Raw genomic sequence first — 23,493 nt, 5'->3', positions numbered from 1 at the left:
AATAATCTTATCTTAATATCTATAGCTATACTTTTTGTACAAAAGAAAACACTTTTAAAAAAATAATCTATTTATTATGTTTCAAGTGCCTCTTAATAATCTATAAGTAACACTTATTTTTTTCCTTTTTCCGCCAAAGCACTAATCAGAGAAAGCCTTCGATTCACTATCAGGCGCGCCCTCACCTCCGATTCACCTTCGCCACTCACTGTTGCTCCTTCACCACTCACTACTCACGACTTCGCCACTCACCGTCAGCTGCGCCCTCCTGCATTGATCGTCAGCTGCACCCTCACTATCGTTGTCTCTGCACTCAGCTCGTCTTCTCTGCGCTCACATCGTCGAGAAGGTATTTATAGATTTCTGTTTGGTTCTGAAATTTGAGTGGTTTCGGGTTCCAATTTTAGAGTTTTTAAATTGGGGGTTTGGTACAATAATCTGGTTTATATGCAATTGTGAATTGATGAACAAGCCATGTATTGTCGCTAATTAATTTCTATATGGATGGAAGGTTGGGTTGAACCACGTTATGGGAAGGAGGGGTGCTGCACAAAGGGGTGGTGTCAGGTTACAAAGAAATCGGACCGTGGGTGTTGGTGAGAGCAACTCGCACCGTGCGACATGCAGGTCCTCAACAACACGGACCCTGCGACATGTGAGACATGCATGCGCTGAACAAAGCGGACCCTGCGATATGTAGGTCTCAACACGAATGGTCCGTTTTGTGGCTCTCAGGACACGCGTCGTGCAACCCTCACTCCCCAAACGGTGCCCTGATTACCAACATATGCATGTAGTGGGACTTTCACCATCCGATATCTCACTATCAGCCTTCACTCCCAACCTCCAAACTCCATTCTCCTTCTTCATTCCTCTGCTGGTAGTAGCTTTGTTTGGTGAAAAATAAAGGAAAATGCCGAAGAAATATAAAACCAAAGATGTTGATCGCCCGGAACTTCATATTAGACACTATCTCAACCATTCTGATTATGTAAGTTTATTTAATATTTTATTAAATTTTTATAATTATAAATAAAAAAATTAGTATTTAGAAAATAAATGAGAAAATGTAAATCGGATTATTAATAAAATTTTGTATAGAATGTTTTTTTTTTAATTTTTTTTTTTGGTTATAATTGTTAGAAAGTTAAATATTATTGTAGTAGTTGTCAGTAATTAATTGAATGTGAGAATAATAAAAAATAAATGGTTAGTATTAATTTTTAATAGATATTTAGTTTGATTTCGTTAATAATAATTATAATTGTTAGGAATTTAATTATTCATTCATAATTGTTATTAGAATGTGAATTTAGAAATATAATGAGAATGATTATTAGTATTTTTTAGAATTTATACATATATGTGTTTAACTTTACTTAAGTAGTAGTTATTAGATACTTAAAAATACAAATTATAATGTTATATGTTAGAAAAACTGGAATCTACTGCGAATAAATAAATAACCAGCATGTCTAATGTTGTCATATTTTTGTGAATTGATTAAGAATGTATTTATTAGTTGATGTCATTAATAGTTAGTTTAGTTTTGAGGAATTTCAAGGATTAGTGAAATATTTCTTGTAAATATTTGTTTTACTTTGACTTAGTCAAATAATTTATGAATAGTGTATGGCTTCAACTAATATGTGTTGTTGAGTTAGTTAGTTGTGTAATTTTTGTTAATGATTTGTTCTACTAATTAATTTCTTGTCGCCTAGTAGTGAGTTAGAATTGGTTAATTAGTTGACTGATAATTTGTTATGTTTTTTGTAGAACTTAAGAATGTTGACGTGTAACCATCCAATTCCTCCTGATCGGTACGACGATAGAGTTGAGGAGTATTTACGAGTTACTGGGTTTTATCATGCATCTCAAATTGGTGTAGTACAGTGCCAGAAAGCACTTGTGAACGCTCTAATCGAACGGTGGCACCCAGATACACACACGTTTCACCTTCCCATTGGTGAATGTGCCGTAACTCTTGAAGACGTGGCTTTAATTCTCGGTCTTCCGACGGATGGTCTTCTAGTAACGGGGATGACAATGAGTAGTTTCGAAGCGTTACAGGCTGAGTGTTTGGATCAATTTGGAGTTGCACCGTCTAAGGACCAGTGTCGAGGATGCTGTATAAAACTGACGTGGCTGCGTGATCTAAAAGAAAATTTACAGTTGACTGATGAGATAAGTATACATAGGTATGTGAAGTGCCACATTATGTTGCTTATCGGGACGATCTTGTTTGGGGATAAATCTGGGGCAGGTGTGCACTGGAAGTTTTTACCATTGCTACGTGATTTCGGGAGTATTGTTCAGTACAGCTGGGGATCAGCATGCTTAGCACATCTCTACAGGGCACTATGCAAGGCATCTCGCTTTAACTGTAAGGAAATCGATGGTCCACTGACACTTCTGCTCGGATGGGCTTGGATCCGACTGCCTTATCTATCGCCGCTTCCTAGGGAACCCCGCAGTTTTCCGCTAGCAAACAGGTAATATTATGTTACAATGTATCCGTTTCTTGATAATTAGAATTCAGTTGCACTAATTAAATATATCATATTAGGTGGCGTAACTGGGAGCGCGGTGACCGACGATATAGATATCTGACGCTAAATCACTTTAGGAAGGCCTTTGATGAACTTCAGGAAGGCCAGGTTAGTTTTCATTTAAAGATGTATTACTTTTAGATTTTCTATTTGAGCTAAATATGATGAAGCATTGGTATTGTAACTGTGATGTGGGTTGTAAAATGATTTTCATTTATGATTGGCAGTTTGTGTGGGCTGGTTATTCTGTGAATCGCGTGGATCCGAATATAATTCCTCCTGAAATCTACATGCAGTCGGTTGTTTGGAGCGCAACAGTGCCGTTGGTGTCATTCGAATGCATCGAGTGGCATGCTACCGATAGGATTAGGCGACAGTTCAATTTCGTTCAGGGGGTACCTTGTCAGGAACAGAATCTGGACAAGGCGCATGGAGAAGTCCTGACTGGTCCTAAGAATCTTAACTGGGCCACGGCACCGACTCATTCATACTGGGTAATGCATTGGACAAACAGGTATAACCACGTTCTTTCTAAGGTTCCAATGCCCTCACAATATCCATTGGAGTCTTACATGAACTGGTACCGATCTAAATTTGGCGACCGATTATATTTGTCGAACCTTGTTGTAGAAGAGAATGATGAGGGTAATCAGGATATGGATGAGGGTAACGAGGAGATGGATCAGGGTAATGAGGATATGGAAGAGGGTAGTGAGGATGCGGATGATGACAATGAGGAACAGGAGCCGCTATCGCCGCCACCACCACCTCCCAATCCGATTCCACAAGATCAACCTTAATCCTCAGGCCAGTATGTACCTCAGACACAGTTTACCACGTCATTTCCAATGCATCAACAATATTGGGGTATGCCACAGTTTGAAACAGGAGAAGGAGGTTCTTTTAGCCAATTGCTTGGGTTCATGGCTGCAGATGCTGGACATTCACAATATCGCAGTCAGTCTGATTTCATGGCAGGTAGGTATTCGTTGGATGCGAGGCTTCCATGCCATACCTCATCGGTTGCTTCTGGAGGATTCGTGTTAGTTGACTCTAGTAGAAGTGAAGGCGGGCGTGGAGTTCTTAATAGTCAAAATCCTAACCGTGTTACCATGGAACCTCTTGAAGAAGATGCTAACACACTCGAAGAAGACACCAATGCGTATCTAGTAGATGAACCGGATGACGAGGATGATGCTGACGAGGACGATATAGAGGAGTTCGACGACGATGAGGAATCGCGTAATGATGGTAATAGGATTGTGTATTTCATTTTACATGTTCTACTAGTGAATCATTTTGTGTTCATAATTTGTGTCTCCATCTGATTTGATTAAATGATATGTGGTATCTCTCTTGTTTTGATTTCCTAAAACCATAAATATACTTGTTTTGATTAAATGATATGTGGTATCTCTCTTGTTTTGATTTCCTAGAACCATAAATATACTTGTTTTGATTAAATTGTATGCAGGTCATTGTGACACTCCGGATGACAAAGCCAAAGGTTACAATCTGAGGATTGATCCGCCACGCCGTAGCGCTAATCGCTACACTCCATCCGTGTTCAAAAAGGCCGCTAAAAAATGCAAGAACTTTGTGAAGGACGTGAAGTGGGCAATGAGAAAGTAGTTGTGGTGTAACTAACTTGTTTGTGTAGTAATAATGTCCATTAGGTTTAGAATACTTTATATGTATTTGACAGTATGTATTAATGAAATAGACTGTGGTAACATTACTTTGTATGTTCATAATCTTTTAGTATTAATGAACTTATTTATGTATTAAGGTCTTGGACTATGTATTAGTTTTTTAAAGTTTTGAATATATAACTAGGAATGGCATATCAAATTAAGCCATTTCGACAGTTGATGTCATATTATATAATGATACAGGTGAAGAATAATACTAGATTGTCGATATTGATAACGCTACATAGAGCAGGTCATGTTACATAAAATAATTTCTTAACAAAGCTGGACAACTCATGTCGTATTAAGTAATGCTACATATGTATTATCATATGAGAATGTGAACCTACTGAGTACCTCCGCCAGCATTTGCACCACCGGACCGACGGCATCTGCTACGGCTGTGTCCCTCAGCTCCACAAAGCGTACATCGCCTAGGCCGACGTAACATACGCGTGTCCATCTCATTCAAGAAGCGCGTCATTCTGGGTCGACCTTTTGTCACTCGCCTCAAGAATGGATTTGGTATGAACCGAGGTCCATTGTAAGCAGGCCATGTAGTCGGATTACCTAGTGGCCTAAACCTTGCTCGGTACACACGCCGAACTTAGTCCATCTTATACACATCATGCACATACAGTTGCCAGTCCAATCGCTGGTTGGCACAACATGCGAACACATGTCGACAGGGGACTCTATCCACTTGGAACTCACCACAGTCACATCGATGGCCTCGTAGGTCGACTGCAAACTCCAGTCCACTTGGCATCTCACGCACCTCAAATACCTCATTCTGCCGGTCAAAGCAACTAACCTATATGTTTCCTGCTGCAAGTTGGTTTGCATGCAACTTCGAGGTGACGACTTCAGAAAACACATGCCCAGCATTAATCCGGGCTTCCGCCTCCGCCCTTTTCCGTGTGAACAACTCGTTAAGCCTGTAAAATGTTGCCTTCACAAGGGCAGTGACGGGTAGATTGCGAGCACCCTTCAATACTGAGTTGATGCATTCCACTAGATTCGTTGTCATATGACCCCATCGATATCCACCATCAAAAGCCAACGCGTACTGTTCGCGGGGGATTCGGTTTAACCAGTTAGTGTAGGCCTCGCCCCGTTCTCGTAAACGTTGGTAGCGAACTTCATACTCCCGCACCGTCCTCGAATATCCTGTATGATAAAAAGATACAAACAAACACAAAGAGGTAAACACACTTATTGAACGTAAATCTTTTAGTAAATTAATTAGCTTTGTTGAGCGTTACCTAAATTGACGACCAGTTTCTGCAAGTACGGGGCCTTGAATTTCCTCAAAAAATTCGATTCTATATGCCTGATGCAAAACATATGGAAAGCTCTTGGAGGTGACTAAGCACCATTACTCCGTTCCACAGCGGCATTTATGGATTCATGGCGGTCGGATATCAGTCCCACACCATCCCGAGTTACAACATGCTGACGAAGGTTACTAAGGAAAAAGTACAATGCATCAGAAGTCTCTCCCTCCACAATAGCAAATGCAATGGGGACGATATTGTTGTTGCCATCTTGTGAAACTGCCACTAGTAGACAACCCTTGTACTTTCCATACAAGTGTGTCCCATCGACCTGGACAACTGGCTTACAATGTCTGAATGCTCTAATGCAGGGGTAATAACTCCAAAAGACTCGATGCAATACTCGAATATCAGTCACCAAGTCATCACCTTGATATGCAGGCATAGTCTCAAAATGAACAACAGCTGATGGCTCCTTATGACACATGGCCTCAAACCATATAGGCAAGGCTTCGTACGATGCTTCCCAGCCTCCAAATATTTTTTTCACTGCCTTTTGCTTAGCCAACCATGCTTTCCGATAACTAACGGTGTAGTTGAACTTCGATTGCACCTCTGCTATAACCGATTTTACCTTTAAGGAGGGTTCAGCCTCAACCAACGGCTTTATTGCTTCTGCAATTGTATTTGAATCCAACTTCGAATGATCCTGAGAAATTGTTGCTCTGGTGCATGTGTGACTGCCATTATACCTCCTTATAACCCAACAGTACTTCCGGCTGATCATGCTAACCCGGATAAGCCAATCACACCCTGACCCATACTGTGTACACTTAGCATAAAATATCAACGGCTCAGATCTATACACCCGGTAGTCTACGCTTCTTCGTATGGTATACTCTTTGATCGCCTTAATAACAGCTTCCCTTGAAATGAATTCCATCCCAACGGCAAATTTACCATCTGCGACAAACAGAATTTCTGCCACAAGGACAGCCACACAAAACATATTTAAAACACAAATATTGTCACAACGAAATTGAACGTAATCAATTTGTTACTGCATCAATTATGACATAACACCAATTTATTTCTATTTAACTACTTGACTTACTTACAATGACTGCGAATTTATCTTTTACTAATTTACTAACAGATATTAATTTCTATTTAACTACCTCATTGGTTTACTATTTTACTAATAAATACTAACTTATATTAATTTAATTTAATAACTTACTTATAAATACGAATTTATATATTTACTGAAGTTTTCTAACTTAACACATAAATCCTAACTGCTATTTGACTGATTTACTAATTTCTATATAATTTCTAACTTATATTCAACTAATTCAGTCACTTGCTAAAAAAATAAATTGCTTAAACTTAAATACACAAACAGGTAAACAAAAATAAATACTAATCCAGTATATTTTCACAGATTACTTAGCTAGTTGCTCCAACTTTCAACATAAATTACTAAAAAATTCTATTACATTTTATAAATAAAGACAACTACGTACCTGCACTGGTATAATCCGGAAACTCCGGAACATGCATGGCTTCCAAATCCAAAACTCGCATAAATGATGGCTCCTCAAACGGCACTTTGTTTGCCAATGCATTCGCCACATCTGACACATCCGGAACCATAGGTCCGTCACCTTGATCTTCATCTCCATCTGGACCAACAACTTCGTAGTTGCTTTCGAACTCTTCTTCGCTGTCGCTATTGTAATCTTCCCGTAGAATATTCCGGTCGGCCTCAGATTGCTCGAACTCAACATACAACTCGATGAACGCGAGTTGACTCCGATTTTCAATATACATTGAAAACATCTCTTGCATGCTCGCCTCGTCCGTTACATATTTGGTTTGAAACTGGACGAATCCACCAAACACTTGTACGGGGTATCTATATAGAATACAGGCTACTCTTCTTGCCCTCTCAGAGTGAATCTTTTCACAGATTACACCTTTGAGCTCTTCAAATGAGATTGTGAAAGGAATCACAATATCTAACAGATTTTCACAAACAAATGTTACTCCTTCAGATGTTTGTAATAAAATCTGCCCAAAATAATACACCTTCAATAAAACTCTGTCACTCATTACTCCTAATCACGTAAACAAAATCAAAAATTTGAGAACTAGATCTGTAACTATTATCTTAACTAAAGAAGAATCAGAGAACCGAAAACCTGAGGAAAGAGCCGTTGAGGAAGAAGAAGACGCGACTAGGTCTCACCAGCATTCAGACACTTTTGTTTAGAGTCACTTACAAGTCGGACCCTCCATTTAGGTATACTTCATTCAAAAATTTATTTAAAAACCCTAATCGTACCCTACGATTTCATTTAACGAAAAAAAAATCCCCCACTAGCAACTCGGACGGTCCGAGTTCACTTTTAGCTAATTCAAATTTTCATCTTCTTCAAATCGGACCCAACGAGTTGTTGATCCAAAGCTGAAAATAAAAAAAAATCCCCCACTAGCAACTCGGACGGTCCGAGTTCACTTTTACCTAATTCAAATTTTCATCTTCTTCAAATCGGACCCAACGAGTTGTTGGTCCAAAGCTGAAAATAAACATGTCGCAAGGTCCGATTTCTGGTACCTGACACCAGAAAAAGGCTGCCCCACAGATTGGTATGGAACCCCAGCAATCTATATCCGGGAATGACACCAAACCTTCTTCCATATCAATAAAATTGAGCCATGTATTGTTGATAAACATGCATGTTTTTTTAAAATGTATGTTTTAGGCAAGTTTTTTTAATTTTAGGGTAAGTGAGACTAGAAACACAAGTAGATCTTGTAACAGTCCAGACCACCCGCTAGCACGATATTGTCCACTAGGGATGATAGCCGAATTCCCCCACACTCACTCGTCAAAACGCGTCATGTTAGGGAGAGGTATCCACACCCTTATAAGACATGCTTCGTTCCCCTCCCTAACTGATGTGGAACCTTACAGATCTTCTCACCTTAGGTGATTGTTATAGTGATGTTAAACTAGTAAAAAATAAAATAAAATAAATATTTAATTTAAATATATTAAAATAAATAATTTTAAATATTTAAAATTTTAAAAATAAATTAAGCAAAAATTAAATACTAAATAATAAACAATATGAAATTAACCATAATTTTATATGACCACTAGAGTCCCTCATGCATGAGCTAGGTTTCTTGGTTCAAAAGTGAATAAGTAAAGGACTAATTGTGGTGGTAGACTGTAGTTAGGTAATAATAATGAATTTGTCTTACAAGAGGTCTTAAACGTGAGTTGATTTATCTTAATTTTGAATTCAAAATTTAGACACTGATATTTTAGTTATTCTTTTGATCTTTTTCTTTATATATTCATTCTATAGATTCTAAAATACCTATATTTTTCTTTTAAATCTTAAATTTTAGAATAAAAAAAAGGGTGTATTTATAACTCTTTACTAAATTACTATTTAACGATTCTCAAATCTTAATTTCACATAAAATTAAAATAACTGCATGTGAATTTTTACGTATTTTTTATTTTATTTTACAGAACTTAGTTGCAATTCAATTGATTTAAGTTTTAAACACAAGGGCTCATCATTACAAAGGGCAGCAATAGATGGGGAAAAGGCACAAGGTTTTTGCAAGATTGTGTTGCAAAAGCTTAATATTTCATTTTCGCATTATTTTATTGTAAAAACATAACTAAATACTTAAAATGAGATATTTTTGTGTTTCAATTTAATTGATAAATAATTAATTTTTTCGTTTAAATGAAAAAAGTCAGTCTTCGTTATACTGCGATACGTACACCTATGCTCTCATAATGGAGTTATTCACTTATTTAATTTGGTTTCAAGTTGAACATACACAGCCTAATTAACTCTTAATTTACGGGCCTCATCAAATTTGTCTTTTCCAATTCATACAACAGAAAAGATGATATGATATTGTATCAAAAGTAGAGAGAATTATTAGATAGTAATGAGAGATAATAGAAAAAAAAAAACCTTAGAATTAGGATCAATAAAAAATAAATAAAATTTTTAATTACATCATGTATATTTTATATTATTATATTATATTCTTATATATAATATAGAAAAAGTTTTCAAGTATATCAGTAAAATTATTCACTTTCTTTTTTATGGTTAAATGCTGACCCTAAACTTTCTCATTAAAAAAAAAGCAAATACGTCCTTCTTCTTAACCTAATATAGTTTATTTCATTTCTTTGATTCTTTGAAAAATTTAATGTTTCTGGACAAAAGTGTGTTCAGATATATTAATAAGTCAAAAAGTAAAAAAAAGAAGTTATCTAAAAAGTTAATTATTTTTCAATAAACACAGTACATAAAATTAAGTACACGTACAATTAATATGACCTATCATTTATATATTTTGGTTGAACTATGAAAGCCGTGCACTTAGCTTATTGCGCTTGCAAATCTAACCTCGCAATGGCATGATAGAATCCAAATGAAGTATTTTTTATTTGTGTTCATTTGAAGGGTAAATGGAGTGTTATGTTATTTTATTTAAAAATGATTGAGAAAAATTAACACCTTAAAAATGATGTTATAGATCAGATACATTAATGTGTGTTTAAGTTATTAACTACCTTAATAGTTTTTCATAACTCTTTAAATTTGCAGCACCTTTAAATTAATTTTGGACTTTTGTAGGATAAAGTTATTAGACTTTTTTTATAAATATTTTTATCTATTTTTATTTTTATTTTATCATAGCATAAATTTCACTCTAAATAAGTAAGGTGTTTTTCTTTTTCAGAGTTTTTTTAAGACAAAGTACTTAGTAAATGGCTAAGTTTCATTGATTCTTGAATACGAGTATGAGCAGCCTCAACAAACTTATGATGATCCATGAAGAAATTGTTTATGATGGAAAAATTTGCATCTGATTCTTTTAGCAATGTAATTATTGACCAATTTAACCATAAAAACCAATTTGAAGTGTCCATGTTGGTCTGCTGTATCGTAGCAGTAATTCTTAGGTTAATAAAACGAAAAGAAAAAACAACAAATAGGAAATTCATAGTTTTTTAAAAAATAAAAAGTCTTTAATAAATTACATTAACATTTAATTTTCTATTTTTTATTAAAAAATAAGTTTAATTTTTTTTAATACACTTGCTTCTGTCTAGTAATCTAAGCCGAGGTATAGCTCGTTCTAGTACCGAGATATAATTCCTTCTGTCTAGTAAGAGTAGAAGATGAATATCAAATGACTTAGAATAAATAGTGTTATGTACCTAAGATTGGGGGTGAATGTATTTATAGAATTGTTGTGGTACGATTATTCTGATATTGTGGAGCTGTTACTTAGTGAGTCTAATCATGTGATAACTGCTCTTTAACGTAGTTATTTAATTGTATAGGATAGGTTCATTAGGAGAGCAAAACACGTACTCTCCACGTACTCCTGCAGGTGTGTATTTAGTTTTAACCAGATTGATTCCGATTTATAATTTTAGTTTTACCTGAGCCGAATTATAGCTAACGGACGGATCAACACTTATAGAATTATATTTTACAAATTATGAATTATAAATTTTATAATATATTTAGTGTAAATTTTTGGTTGGTTTAATCGAATTAACCAAAAACCTATTATTTGATTGGCCTGATTAATTCTCAATTATTCTGTGAAAAATCGATTAAAAAATCAATTAAACCGAAGATTAATCGAATGAACCAAACCGATTTTTTGAAGGTCCGATTCGCTACTCACCCTTAAATAACGGCTATGTTTTCTAAAAAAAACTGAAGCCCACATGCTTCTTTCTCTCGGCACTCGGCGGTGAAGGTCTGCTCTTCTAATCGCGTCGCCAGAAGGTTGGTTTCGAAGTTGTTGGCGTCTCTGTCCTGGTGTCGTCGAGCTCGGACCTGTCCTCGTCGCGTTCGTCGTCATCGAGTCCGCGTTCAAGTCATCTCTCTGTCGCTTCTTCCAGTAAAACTAAAACTATAAATCGGAATCAATCTGGTTAAAACTAAATACACACGTGCAGAGTACGTGGAAAGTACGTGTTTTGCTCTCTTAACGAACTTATCATATACAATCAAATAACTACGTGCCAACCCAGATGGCACAGGAATCTCTCCGCAAATCTCTCTAAACAAGCTCACTAAAGAGCAGTTATCACATAATTAGACCCACTAAGTAACAGCCACAATATCAGAGTAATCGTACCACAACAATTTTATACGTCGGCACCAGAAAGAGTTATACCTCGGCTCAGATTACTAGACAGGAACATTTGGCGCCCACCGTGGGGCCGAGTTTACCTAACCTCACTAAATTATTTATCCTATTTTACAGGTTATAATCAATGGCGGAAGAGTAAAATAATTCACCTCGAAAGCTAAAGCCGCGGTGATAAACACCCAAAGCTCATCAGACGAGATACATACATTTTGTGGCAATACAAGTACAAGGAATATCTTTTTATCAAAGGTGTATTTAAGCTAAGTTTTTTATCAAAGGTGTATTTAAGCTAAGTTCATACGTCGAGACACAGTTATGTGCTCTCTTTTATTAATAAAAGAGTAAAGTATCGTTTTTGTCCCCAATGTTTGGGGTAAATCCTATTTGTATCCCTAACGTTTAAATCGTCCTATTTGTATCCCTAACGTTTGTAAAAGTGATTCAATGTTAATTACACATCATGAGCGCTTTAGTTTGAGTTTTAAAAATCTCTTCTTGAAGTTAGAATACAAATGTCTGGGATAGAATCGATGATCTACTTCAAAAAATAGCTCATCAAATGTTAAAACTAATTCCTACAACATTTACATAATTCACTTTTCTAGGGACACAAATAGTGGGTATAATATTAAAATCCAACACATCCAAGTGAGGCCTAATTGAGAATGAATACATCCAAGTGAGAATAATTGAAAAATATAATCTGATTTGTTAGTATAATTGATAGTAGGATAACATTGAATCACTTTTATAAACGTTAAGGATACAAATAGGACGATTTAAACGTTAGAGACACAAATAGGACTTACCCCAAACGTTGGGGACAAAAACGATACTTTACTCTTAATAAAATATCTTTACTTTTTTACTTTCAATTTTTTTCTTTCTATTAATCTTCCTTGATCTATAAGCCATTCAGTACATGATCAAATCAAAATCGAACTATACTCCTGACGTGTACCCCGCTAAGCTCGGAATCAACATCAACAAACCGACCATAAATCCCGAAAACAAATAACCCAAACTGAAACAACCATTTGACCAAAAACACACATAAGTCAAACACTATCCCCTAGCCGTTACCAATAACAACGAAACTCATCATCTAATCCACTAATATTGGAACAACCAAGCAGCACACAACACTTCATCTCATCTATAAAACCAAACCTAAATAACCTAGAAAAGACAGGTTACACTATTCACTCTAGTTTTTTGCTCTCACTCTCTGATAATTATTATTTTAACTTGAGCGTCAGAGTGCTTTTTGCAGGTGCTCCCGCCGCCGTGTTTCAAGGTGTCGAGGTTCTCTTGTGACGCTATTCCCTTGACGGCTTATAGATCTTCCACAAATCCAGTAGTTGACTAGGCATCGTATACCTCGGCTTAGGGGTGCACAGACCCGGCCCGGCCCGAAGGCCCGGTCCCGGTCCCGAACACTTTAGAGGCTAATTTGGTGTGATTTCATTGGGTTTAGGGCCAGGTAAGGGTCTCAAAAGTAGACCCGGTCATTATTTCGGGTCGGGTCCCGGCCATAGCTCGGGTCACCCGAAGTCGGCCCGGTGGCCCGGTCATCATACACAATTAATATTTTGTGTTATTAGTCATTATAAGACTATAAGTTAATGTTTTATGTTTAGAATGCTTAAAACTTTAGACTAATGCATAATATTGTGTTATTTGTATTGATTCAAATATTTGGTATTATTAGACAATATTAGTATTGATTGTGGTTATGCTTTAATTTTAAAGAATGGTTGGTTCTTGTTATATTTTTCTAAGTGAATTTTACCATGTTAAATAATGGTTGGAGTCTTAGAAATTTGGATATTTTTACATGCTAGCTTACAAGAAGGTATCAACATATAGTAATGTTAACAGCCCAGTTTTCACCCGGTATAATTGTGGCCCGAAAGTGTATTAGTTTCATCGGGTCTAGGGTCGGGTTCGGGTCTAATAAATAGACCCGGTGTATATTTCGGGTCGGTCTGGGTCACATCAAACCCGACTTCACCCAGCCCATGTGTGCCCTCGGCTTATCTGAGACGGAACATTTGGCGCCCACCGTGGGGCCCAAAAATTACACTAACCCCACTCTTTTTATCATATAGTACCTTGTGTCTTCCTTTTACACAGGATTTCTCAAACCTTCAGACATGGCCGATAATGGAGTTCACCAACCCACTCAGGCCGAACTCATGGCCCAGATGGCCGAGCTACAAGCAGAAGTCAAGAGACTCGCTGAATTATCAACCCAGAACAACGCCAGTAAGAAAGAGGATAATTCCAAAGGACCAACCCAAGGAGGCGCAGACCTTTTGGGAGTCAATCCTCCAAAGGAGAGGCATATAAGGGGATTGGTGACCCCCGGGCTCATATTAAGAAATTTCAGTCTATGATGTTTTTTAACGGACCTAATAACGAACCTGTGCTTTGCAGAGCTTTTCCTACTTACCTTGACGGAGCTGCTCTACTTTGGTTTTCAAAATTACCTGCAGGATCAATCTCTTCTTTTGAAGAGCTGGCGAGGTCCTTCATCGACTACTTTGTGGCAGCACGAATTTACGTACACGGATCGGACTACCTCAGCACCATCCGCCAAGGTCCCCAAGAAAGTCTGAAAGATTATATGACCAGATTTACAGAAGCAACCATGGAAATACAAGACCTGAACCCGGCCGTACACTTACACGCCCTAAAGGCCGGCCTACGACCCGGAAAGTTCAGAGAGACAATCGCAATCACAAAGCCAAAGACACTAGAAGAATTCCGGGAAAGAGCAGCCAGACAAATGGAGATTGAAGAACTCTATGAGGCCAACAGAACAGAAAAGAAACCTAGAAGGGAGGAAGACAAGATACCAAGGTCGGCAAGCAACAAAGAGCTCGGCAAACCATTTAAGCTCACCCCAAAATTCGACAACTACACCAGATTCAACACAAGGAGGGAAAAGATAATCAAAGAAATACTCAACGCTAAAATCATAAAGCCACCAGCAAGAGCTGGGAGCTACCAAGATCAGAGATTCGTTGACAAAAGCAAGCACTGTGCCTTCCACCAAAAGTACGGACACACAACTGACGAATGCGTGATAGCCAAAGATCTATTGGAAAGATTAGCTCGACAAGGCCTCCTAGATAAATACATCGAAGGAAGGAAACACAAAGAAGGCGATAGAGACAAAGAAGAACGCCAACAAACCTCGGCAAGCAAGGAAGCCAATAAATGGTCAAACAACACACCACCTAAAGGGTTCATAAACTGCATATCAGGAGGATTCGCCGGGGGAGACGAAACAAATTCGGCAAGAAAGCGTAGCTACCGCACAATGCTGGCAATAGAAGAAACAACACCACATAGCAACAAAGATGCATCCGACCTAGAAATCACTTTCAACCAGGGAGATATATGCTCGGCCGCACCACACTCAGACGATCCAGTGGTAATTTCTATCCAAACAGGCGAATTATTGGTAAGAAAAGTCCTTTTGGACCCAGATAGTAGTGCCGATGTTCTATTTTATACTACTTTTTTGAAAATGAAAATATCCGAAAAACTCATACAACCCTCCTCCGGAGAATTAGTCGGATTCTCTGGAGAAAGAGTGCCAATCAAGGGTTACATATGGTTGAGGACAATGATGGGAAACCACCCACTGTCACGGGTCATTGACATATAATATCTTATAGTTGACTGTCCTAGTCCTTATAATATTATCCTCGGAAGACCTGCCCTGAACATGTTCAGAAAAGTAGTTTCAACTTTTCATCTATGTGTCAAATTCCAGGCACAGGACGGAAAGATAGCAACACTCCATTCAGATCACCAACAAGCTCGGCAATGCTACAATGCAAGTCTAAAAAGGTCGGCTCCGAGAATAGAGTTCCAACAAGAGGTCAAAGCAATTCACAACACAAGTGAGGTACTGTCTCTAGCAGAGCTCGACCCTCGTGGGGACACCCAAGAAAGGCCTCAACCAGCAGACGAACTACAGGAAGTCCAACTGATGGCGAAACCAGAACAGGTCACATATATCGGTCAAGCACTACAAGGAAGAGAAAGATCCGAGCTCATAAAATTATTACAAGACAACACCGACCTATTTGCCTAGACTCCAGTAGACATGCCAGGAATAGATCCAAACATTATCTGCCATAAGCTCGCCACCGACAAAACAAGCCGACCTATAGCTCAGAAGAAGAGGAATCTCGGAGCAGAAAAATCAAAGGCAGCACTAGAGGAAACCAAAAATCTTCTTAAAGCTAACTTCATCAAAGAAATCAGATTCACCACATGGCTCTCGAACGTGGTAATGGTAAGAAAAAACTCAAGTAAATGGCGCATGTGCGTCGACTTTACAGATTTAAACAAGGCATACCCCAAAGATGCCTATCCTTTACCCTGTATCGATAAACTCGTAGACAGTGCATCAGGTTTCAAAAGCTTGAGCTTCATGGATGCATACTCTGGTTACAACCAGATATTCATGCATCGAGAAGACCAAAGCAAAACAGCATTTATAACTGAGCATGGAAATTTTTGTTATAGAGTAATGCCATTTGGTCTAAAGAATGCAGGCGCAACCTACCAGCGACTGATGGACAAAGTATTCCATCACCAAATAGGTCGGAACATGAAAATCTATGTCGATGATATGGTCGCCAAAACCACCCAGGAAAAGTCACACTACGACGACCTCAAAGAGATATTTGAACAGATACGAGCATACAAAATGAGACTCAACCCAGAAAAATGTGCCTTTGGGGTGCAAGGAGGCAAATTTCTCGGATTCATGCTAACTTCACGAGGAATTGAAGTAAACCCTGAAAAGTGTGAAGCAATACTCAACATGACGAGCTCTAAAACAATAAAAGAAGTACAACAATTGGCAGGAAAGGTAGCAGCACTATCTCGGTTCCTACCATCAGCATCAAGCCGATCATACCACTTTTTTCCAAACAATAACAAAGAATAAAAAGTTTCAATGGATAGAGGAATGCGAGAAAGCGTTCGCCGAGCTCAAAACCATTTTGTCATCACCACCAGTGCTGCAAAGACCAGAAGTCGGTAAACCTTTATACTTATATTTATCTATTTCTAATTATTCTATAAGTTCGGCTTTAGTTATTGAGACAGGAAAAACACAACAACCGGTATACTTCGTCAGTAGAGTCATGCAATCAACAGAAAAAAGGTACCTGAAGATAGAACAGCTAGCTCTAACACTTGTAACAACAACAAGAAGACTCGGACACTACTTCCAGAGCCACACAATAATAGTACGGATAAACCAACCATTAAGACAAATGCTAACAAAGCCAGAGCTGGCCGGACGACTAACCAAATGGTCCATCGAGCTCTCAGAATTTGATATCCAATTTCAACCAAGGTCGACATTAAAGGCACAGATCCTCGCCGATTTTGTATCAGAACTAACCTCGGACGAACACAAGAAATTCTAGGAACTACATGTCGACGGGGCATCCAGCCGAGGAGGAAGCGGAGCTGGGATAATTCTGAAAGAAGGGGACAACGTGGTGGCCGAGCAATCCCTCCAGTTCCACTTCCCAGCAAGCAACAATCAGGCCGAGTATGAGGCCCTCATAGCTGGACTCAAACTCGCCCTCAACTTCCAGGTACAAAGCCTGACAGCACACTGTGATTCTCTCTTGGTGGTTCAACAAGTCCGAGGAGAATATCAGGAAGGATCCCTTGCTAGAGCGATATTGGCTCGTAGCAAAGGACCTCATTTCAAAGTTCATTTCATTCATTATCCAACATGTGCATAGAGAAAAGAATATTAGAGCCGACATATTATCCAAACTTGCCGCCACTAGGGCGGACACACAAACATCGGCATTATCACAGCTCACACTTAAAAAGTCCAGCATTGAATTACTATCTATAACAAGCATTAACCACCTCCATGACTGGAGAACACCTTTTCTTGAGTACATCAATACAGGTACCATACCCAAAGATGAGCTCAACCCGCAACACTTCAGACGAAGAGCAAGTCTCTATACAAACATAGGTGGAGAACTATACAGACACGGCATCTCGCAACCACTACTAAAATGCCTAATCTCTGATGAGGCAAGGGAGGTGATGGACGAAGTTCATGAGGGCGTATGTGGGAACCACATCGGAGGACGAGCTTTCACCGCAAAGATCGTCCGAACAGGATACTATTGGCCGACCATGAAAAGAGATTGCATAACAAAAGTCAAGACATGTGACAAATGTCAAAAGCACGAAGCCATCTTTACAAAGCCAGCCGAGGTATTACACAGCATGGAGGTAAGCTGGCCTTTCCACAGATGGGGACTTGATATCCTCGGCTCATTTCCAATAGCTCCAGGTCAGGTAAAATTTCTTTTGGTTTCAATAGAGTACTTCTCAAAATGGATAGAAGCACAGCCCTTAGCAAAAATAACAGCCAAAAAGGTAAGATCTTTCATATGGAGAAACATAATATGCCGATTTGGAATACCAAAGGAAATAATATCAGACAATGGTAGACAATTTACAGATAATAAGCTCGGCTCATTTCTAAAAAATTTTAATATACAGCATCATTTTAGCTCGGTCGAACACCCACAGACTAATGGGCAGGCCGAGGCTGCTAACCGAGTTATATTGCAGGCAATAAAAAGAAAGCTTGACAATGCGAAGGGTGAATGGGCCGAGCTGATTCCAGAAATATTGTGGAGCTACAACACAACAATACAGACCACCACGGGTGAAACACCCTTCAAACTAGTGTACGGGTCAGAAGCGCTAATTCCAGTAGAGGTCGGGACTCCCACAATCAGAACCGAGCTATACGATGAACAATACAATACATACATAAGGAACGCCGAACTTGACCTCGTCGAAGAAGACAAAGATATCGCGGCGATCAAGCAGAGAGTTATGAAGCAATTGGCGGAAAGAAAACACAATAAAAAAGTCGTTCCAAGAACATTCACTAAGGACGACCTAGTCCTTAGACGAACCGAAGACGCAAGACGACCTCCTTCACACGGCAAGCTCGCCGCAAACTCGGAAGGACCTTTCCGAATAACAAAAGTACTTGGAATGGGGGCTTATCAACTCCAAACATTACAAGGTAACCCAGTGTCAGGGAACTGAAATATTTCATCATTAAAAATGTATAGATCATAAGTTGTACAATCAGCGGATGAAGGTACTCTTTTTCCCCCCTTAAGAGCTTTTTCCCAAAAAAGGGATTTTGCCTAAGGAAGGGTTTTAATGAGGCCGGACGCCCAATATATTCAAATCAACATGAGTGATTTTTTCCAAACAAATCCAACTCTAAACAAACAAAATACGAAAAACAATAAAGCATATGCTACAAAAATGACAACAAAGTGATACCATCAACTTGGCCTAAACCTCGGCCAAAACAAACACTATCCGAGTTCAAAATATCAACAAAACAAGATGACCAAACCTCGGTCAAACAAAAAGTAAAGAGTCATCAATACATATCCAAAATAAATAAAGCAAAACAAACTAAGAAGGAGGAGCGTTCTCATCATGCTCCTCCACAGTGCCATCCACAACCAATTTTCCACCAACCACTATCTTTGTCATGTCAAGCTGATTACTATCAAACTCTGGGGCCAATATTGAAATCTGACTCACGGCATGCTCAAAACCATAAGAAAACATCTCCATCCCGTTTTCCTCCAACTCATGAACACGGGAAGTAAGCCGACCCTTAGCAATATCATTCTCCTTAACCTCAGCCTGCAGCAGCCGAATCTGATCTCTCAAGCGAGTCACCTCCTCCTCTGATTCTTTTGCCTTAGCCACAATATTGACAACAGCATCATCTTTTTCCTTCGCAGCTTTCTCTAATTCAGCAATCCTCACGTTATATGACTTCTCCAAATCAGCAATTTTGTTCACAGCCTCCTGCTGTTCAGCGCCGATAAGCTCGGTGATACGGCCAACACACACCAGGCGAGAGGCAACAATCTACACAAGTTTGGAGCCGAAATAAAGATCAAAAAAGCAAATGAAAACATTTAAAGAGCTCGGACTATGATGAACATTACCTGAACAAACTTTCCAAGCGCTTCCATGCCAACCCGGCGAGTCATAAGCATGTCACCAGGATACTGAGACACTCTATCAGAGAGATCGGCAAAATCAAATTGATCACTCCACAGAGAATGCAGGCCAGTCCCTGGAATAAAACCATGGAGTTTCTTCTACCGATCAAAAGCAAACCTGCCACCTCCAACAACCTCCCTAGTTTCCTCCGAAATCACCTCCACAGATTTCTCGACATCATCCCTCTTCCTTTTGAAAGAAGACGCTGGATGAGCAACAGATTGGGCAGCATCACCACCCCCTTCATTCACGGCCACAGAAGCATCAATAAGCTTTTCTTTTTTCGTCTTAAGAAAAGACTGAAGACGTGAAGGATCAATGAGAGGAACTCACTTTTAAATCTTGATGACTAACTGTTGACTTTTTAGTATTTCTCTAAACTATAAATTATATATCTCATGTAAATGTTATGTAATAAAAAAAATTCTTTTAATTTCAAATTAAGATTTTATTTATTTTTCAATTTAATATCAATGTTTACAAAAATTCTATTTTAATCTATACTTTCTAAACTATAAAACAAAAGAAACACGTGGAACATGCGGATGCAAAAACCAGAAAATTAAGTAAAGAACAAATGGTATATCTAAAATAAACATCCACTTTAAAAAGAAAGGAACAATTCGTATAGACAGTAAAATGAATATCTACATTAGTTGATAAAAAATAAGTAAGCAATTGATCAAAAATACCACTCGTGCATCATGTTTAAATGGCATAACTAAAACTCGGCTTAAATTCAATCAAATTAAACTAAATCTAATTCAACCCATATAATAAAAAAACTTGCAGGCCATATGCAAACAAAACACAGGAAATCAAGTAAAAGACAAATAATATACCCAAAATAACTATCTACTTTAGAATGGAAAGAACCATCTGTAATTATAATAAAATAAATATCCGACTTAGTTTAAATAGCTAAAGAAAAATACAATTTATTATTTGTTTTACAAATCTAAATGTCACATATTGTTATAACTTAATCACTTATATATATCTAACTACAACAACTCCAAGCATACTTGAATTCAGTGAATGGTACACTAAATCCAATTCTACAATATGACCAAGTTCCGTCTCATCAGTTTCTAGCTCATTCACACCCGTCACTTCCACGACCTGCAATCAAACACAAACAAAAAAAACCAACCAAAGGAATTAAGTGACATATGGTACTATGACATAAATATCAGCAATATAAACCACCAAGAAAATGACTAACTTAAACAAGATTAAGCGTGTTAGTAAAATTTTAGTTTATAAGAGGCACTATGCTCACTATTTTTTAACAAATGCTTCTAATCAGGAAAAATTATATTAAATTCACTCCAAATCACGTAAACATCTAAATTAGAATGAAAATAATCCGGCCTATATTAAAACTACTTTACACTGAGAGTACATCAAAATTAAATTCTATAATATATATCTATGCTTCCCTTCATGAAAAAGAACCATTGGAGCTCCAAGCCATAGAAACAAAAACAGATAATGGATATATACAAAACACTTTTCTCTCTAGAATATACATTCTTTGCCGCCTATAACTTACATTTTCTGCATTTTATTTATGTCAATTTAGTTAGACCATAATATAAGATCTTATCTATGAGTTAAGACTTATTTAAAGACTATAACTCAAAGAAACCATCATAAAAATAAAATTCTAAATAGAAGAAACTAGAAAAGAAGCACTTGTACTACTTTTCCAAGAGTGAAAGCAAGGACTGCACAAACAACACCAGCACTTACAATGATGATGTCATCACATCCTTCTGAGATTTCTGATAGAGTTCATGTACCATTTACTGATGTCTTTATACTTTGTGTATGTGTTGTTGCACTTGGAACACTGAATTTTCTCTTGTTTGATGCAGAACCGTACAAACAAGCACAAGCACCAAACCAAAAGCTATGACACTTCCAAAAATGAACATATAATCCATTGCCAAGAATAAGAACAAGGGATTGGTGAAACTGCGAAACATAGTTTGGGAAATAATGAAGAAAGATTAATGAGAACTAAGAATGGTGATACAATTTTTTTGTTCTATTGTTCCTGTGAGTCTTAACGTGTTACACTCCTTTTTTTTAATATTTAAAAAACTTGCTTCAACAATAAATGTATACCAATGCCACATAATTAAACAACAAATAGAAACAACAACAATAAATTAACCACATTAATATAAACACTCACACTATTATGATTTAGTCCATCAACATCACAACTATGACTAGCTACAAAAAAATGTTATATATAATGATGATTGTAAAGTACAACCAGCATCATAGTGGTTGAAAATCAATTTTAATTCCTCAAAAACTTCAAAGAACGAGTCCTAAGCCTAATCTATATGCAGAAACCAAAATTAAAAGCAATAAAATAAATAAAATATAAAGAACCGGGGACAAGGAAAGGGATGGAACCTGCGTTGATGGAGGAGAGAAAGAAGAACGGGGCAGTGATAGTGTCGCAGCGGCACAGAACTTAGCCGCTGCTGGGTTGCACCGGGGTGTTGCTCGTCAGAGCTGGCAGGCGCGAACAGGGGCGTGGGGCAGCGAACACGACAGGGAGAAACGGAGAACGAGGAAAGAAAGAGAAGAGAGAGGGTGGGCACCGATGGTGGACGGTGGACTATGCGATCCGAGAAGACGGTGAAAACAGAACAACGGGACGTAGTGTTTGCCGGTGACCTGTGCTGTGCGGTTGAAACAGATGCAAACGGCAGTTCGTTGTTAATGGAAGTCACACCGTCTTGAAAGAGGGATTCGTAGGTTTGATTCTATAACTGAGGGTAATCCTAATTTAATTCAAATTTCAAATTAGAAAAAATTTAAAATTAAATAATGACCCATAATTTAATTTTAATTACAATTAACTCATTGTATGCATTGTACAATAAGACTATTGTCTCCTCATACTTTTTCATTTTTTATTTGTATTCATTTGAAGGGTAAATTGAGTGTTATGTTATTTTATTTGAAAAATGATTGACAAAAATTAACACCTTAAAAATTAGAATAATTCTCCACATACAAGCGTTTTTTTATACAAGTCTTTACAAGTCATTTATATTAACGCGCTTCGAACCATTTTTCTTCCTCTTCCTCTTCTTCTTCTTCTTCTTTTCTTTCTTTTTTTGCCTTCTTCTTCTTGCTGCACGTTCTTCTTCCTCTTACTCTTCTTCTTCTTCTTCTTTTCTTTCGTTTCTTGCCTTCTCTTTCTCCTTCTTCTTCTTCTTGCTGCACGTTCTTCTTCTTCTTCCTCTTCTTCTTCTTCTTTTCTTTCGTTTTTTGCCTTCTCTTTCTCCTTCTTCTTCTTCTTGCTGCACGTTATTCTTCCTCTTCCTCTTATTCTTCTTCATTTACGTGATTTTCTCTCTATTTTTTTTTTTGTTATTCTCGATTTCCATTGTTTTTTGACATGAAGCTCTGAAATCGTTTTTGAAGAAGAAGAAGCAGCAGAAGATGAGGAAGAGAAAGAGAAAGAGTTCTGAATTATGCATAAGATGTACTTCAACGAATTTTGAGTGTATTTCTTAAATCCTTTGGGTGTAGTTTTGTAATCCTTTGAGTGTATTTCTATAATCCTTTGGGTGTATTTCTATAATCGTTTGGGTG

At 37.8% G+C, this 23,493-nt stretch overlaps 2 protein-coding genes across 3 annotated transcripts; one reads left to right on the top strand and one right to left on the bottom strand.

Annotated features, from left to right (window-relative positions):
* Positions 2,391-4,337, top strand: LOC110265583. 2 transcript variants are annotated; one of them, XM_021108562.1, is made up of 3 exons: positions 2,391-2,492; positions 2,567-3,800; positions 4,024-4,337. In XM_021108562.1, exons 2-3 carry the CDS (start codon positions 3,398-3,400, stop codon positions 4,179-4,181), a joined length of 561 nt encoding a protein of 186 aa, XP_020964221.1. In that variant the 5' UTR covers positions 2,391-2,492; positions 2,567-3,397; the 3' UTR covers positions 4,182-4,337. Both variants share the same exon structure in this region; 1 of them encodes a protein (XP_020964221.1).
* On the bottom strand, positions 5,055-7,632 carry LOC107610265. Its single transcript, XM_016312335.2, has 3 exons — positions 7,185-7,632; positions 5,617-6,498; positions 5,055-5,410 (listed from the first exon to the last, which is right to left on the bottom strand). The coding sequence occupies exons 1-3, from the start codon at positions 7,630-7,632 to the stop codon at positions 5,055-5,057; spliced, it is 1,686 nt and encodes a 561-aa protein (XP_016167821.2).

The sequence above is a fragment of the Arachis ipaensis genome, chromosome B08 (assembly GCF_000816755.2).
Source record: "Arachis ipaensis cultivar K30076 chromosome B08, Araip1.1, whole genome shotgun sequence".
Lineage (NCBI taxonomy): Eukaryota > Viridiplantae > Streptophyta > Magnoliopsida > Fabales > Fabaceae > Arachis > Arachis ipaensis.
This window is presented reverse-complemented; position numbering and strand designations above follow the sequence as displayed.

What these genes read in the sequence shown, in the direction of transcription:
- LOC110265583 (XM_021108562.1), top strand. Translation starts at nt 3,398, where the DNA reads ATGCATCAACAATATTGGGGTATGCCACAGTTTGAAACAGGAGAAGGA. An exon ending in TGAGGAATCGCGTAATGATG is followed by an intron (nt 3,801 to 4,023) that starts GTAATAGGATTG and finishes AATTGTATGCAG; the next exon opens with GTCATTGTGACACTCCGGAT.
- LOC107610265 (XM_016312335.2), bottom strand. Translation starts at nt 7,632, where the DNA reads ATGAGTGACAGAGTTTTATTGAAGGTGTATTATTTTGGGCAGATTTTA. An exon ending in AGATGGAGATGAAGATCAAG is followed by an intron (nt 6,499 to 7,184) that starts GTGACGGACCTA and finishes TCCTTGTGGCAG; the next exon opens with AAATTCTGTTTGTCGCAGAT. An exon ending in CGCTGTGGAACGGAGTAATG is followed by an intron (nt 5,411 to 5,616) that starts GTGCTTAGTCAC and finishes TTTATCATACAG; the next exon opens with GATATTCGAGGACGGTGCGG.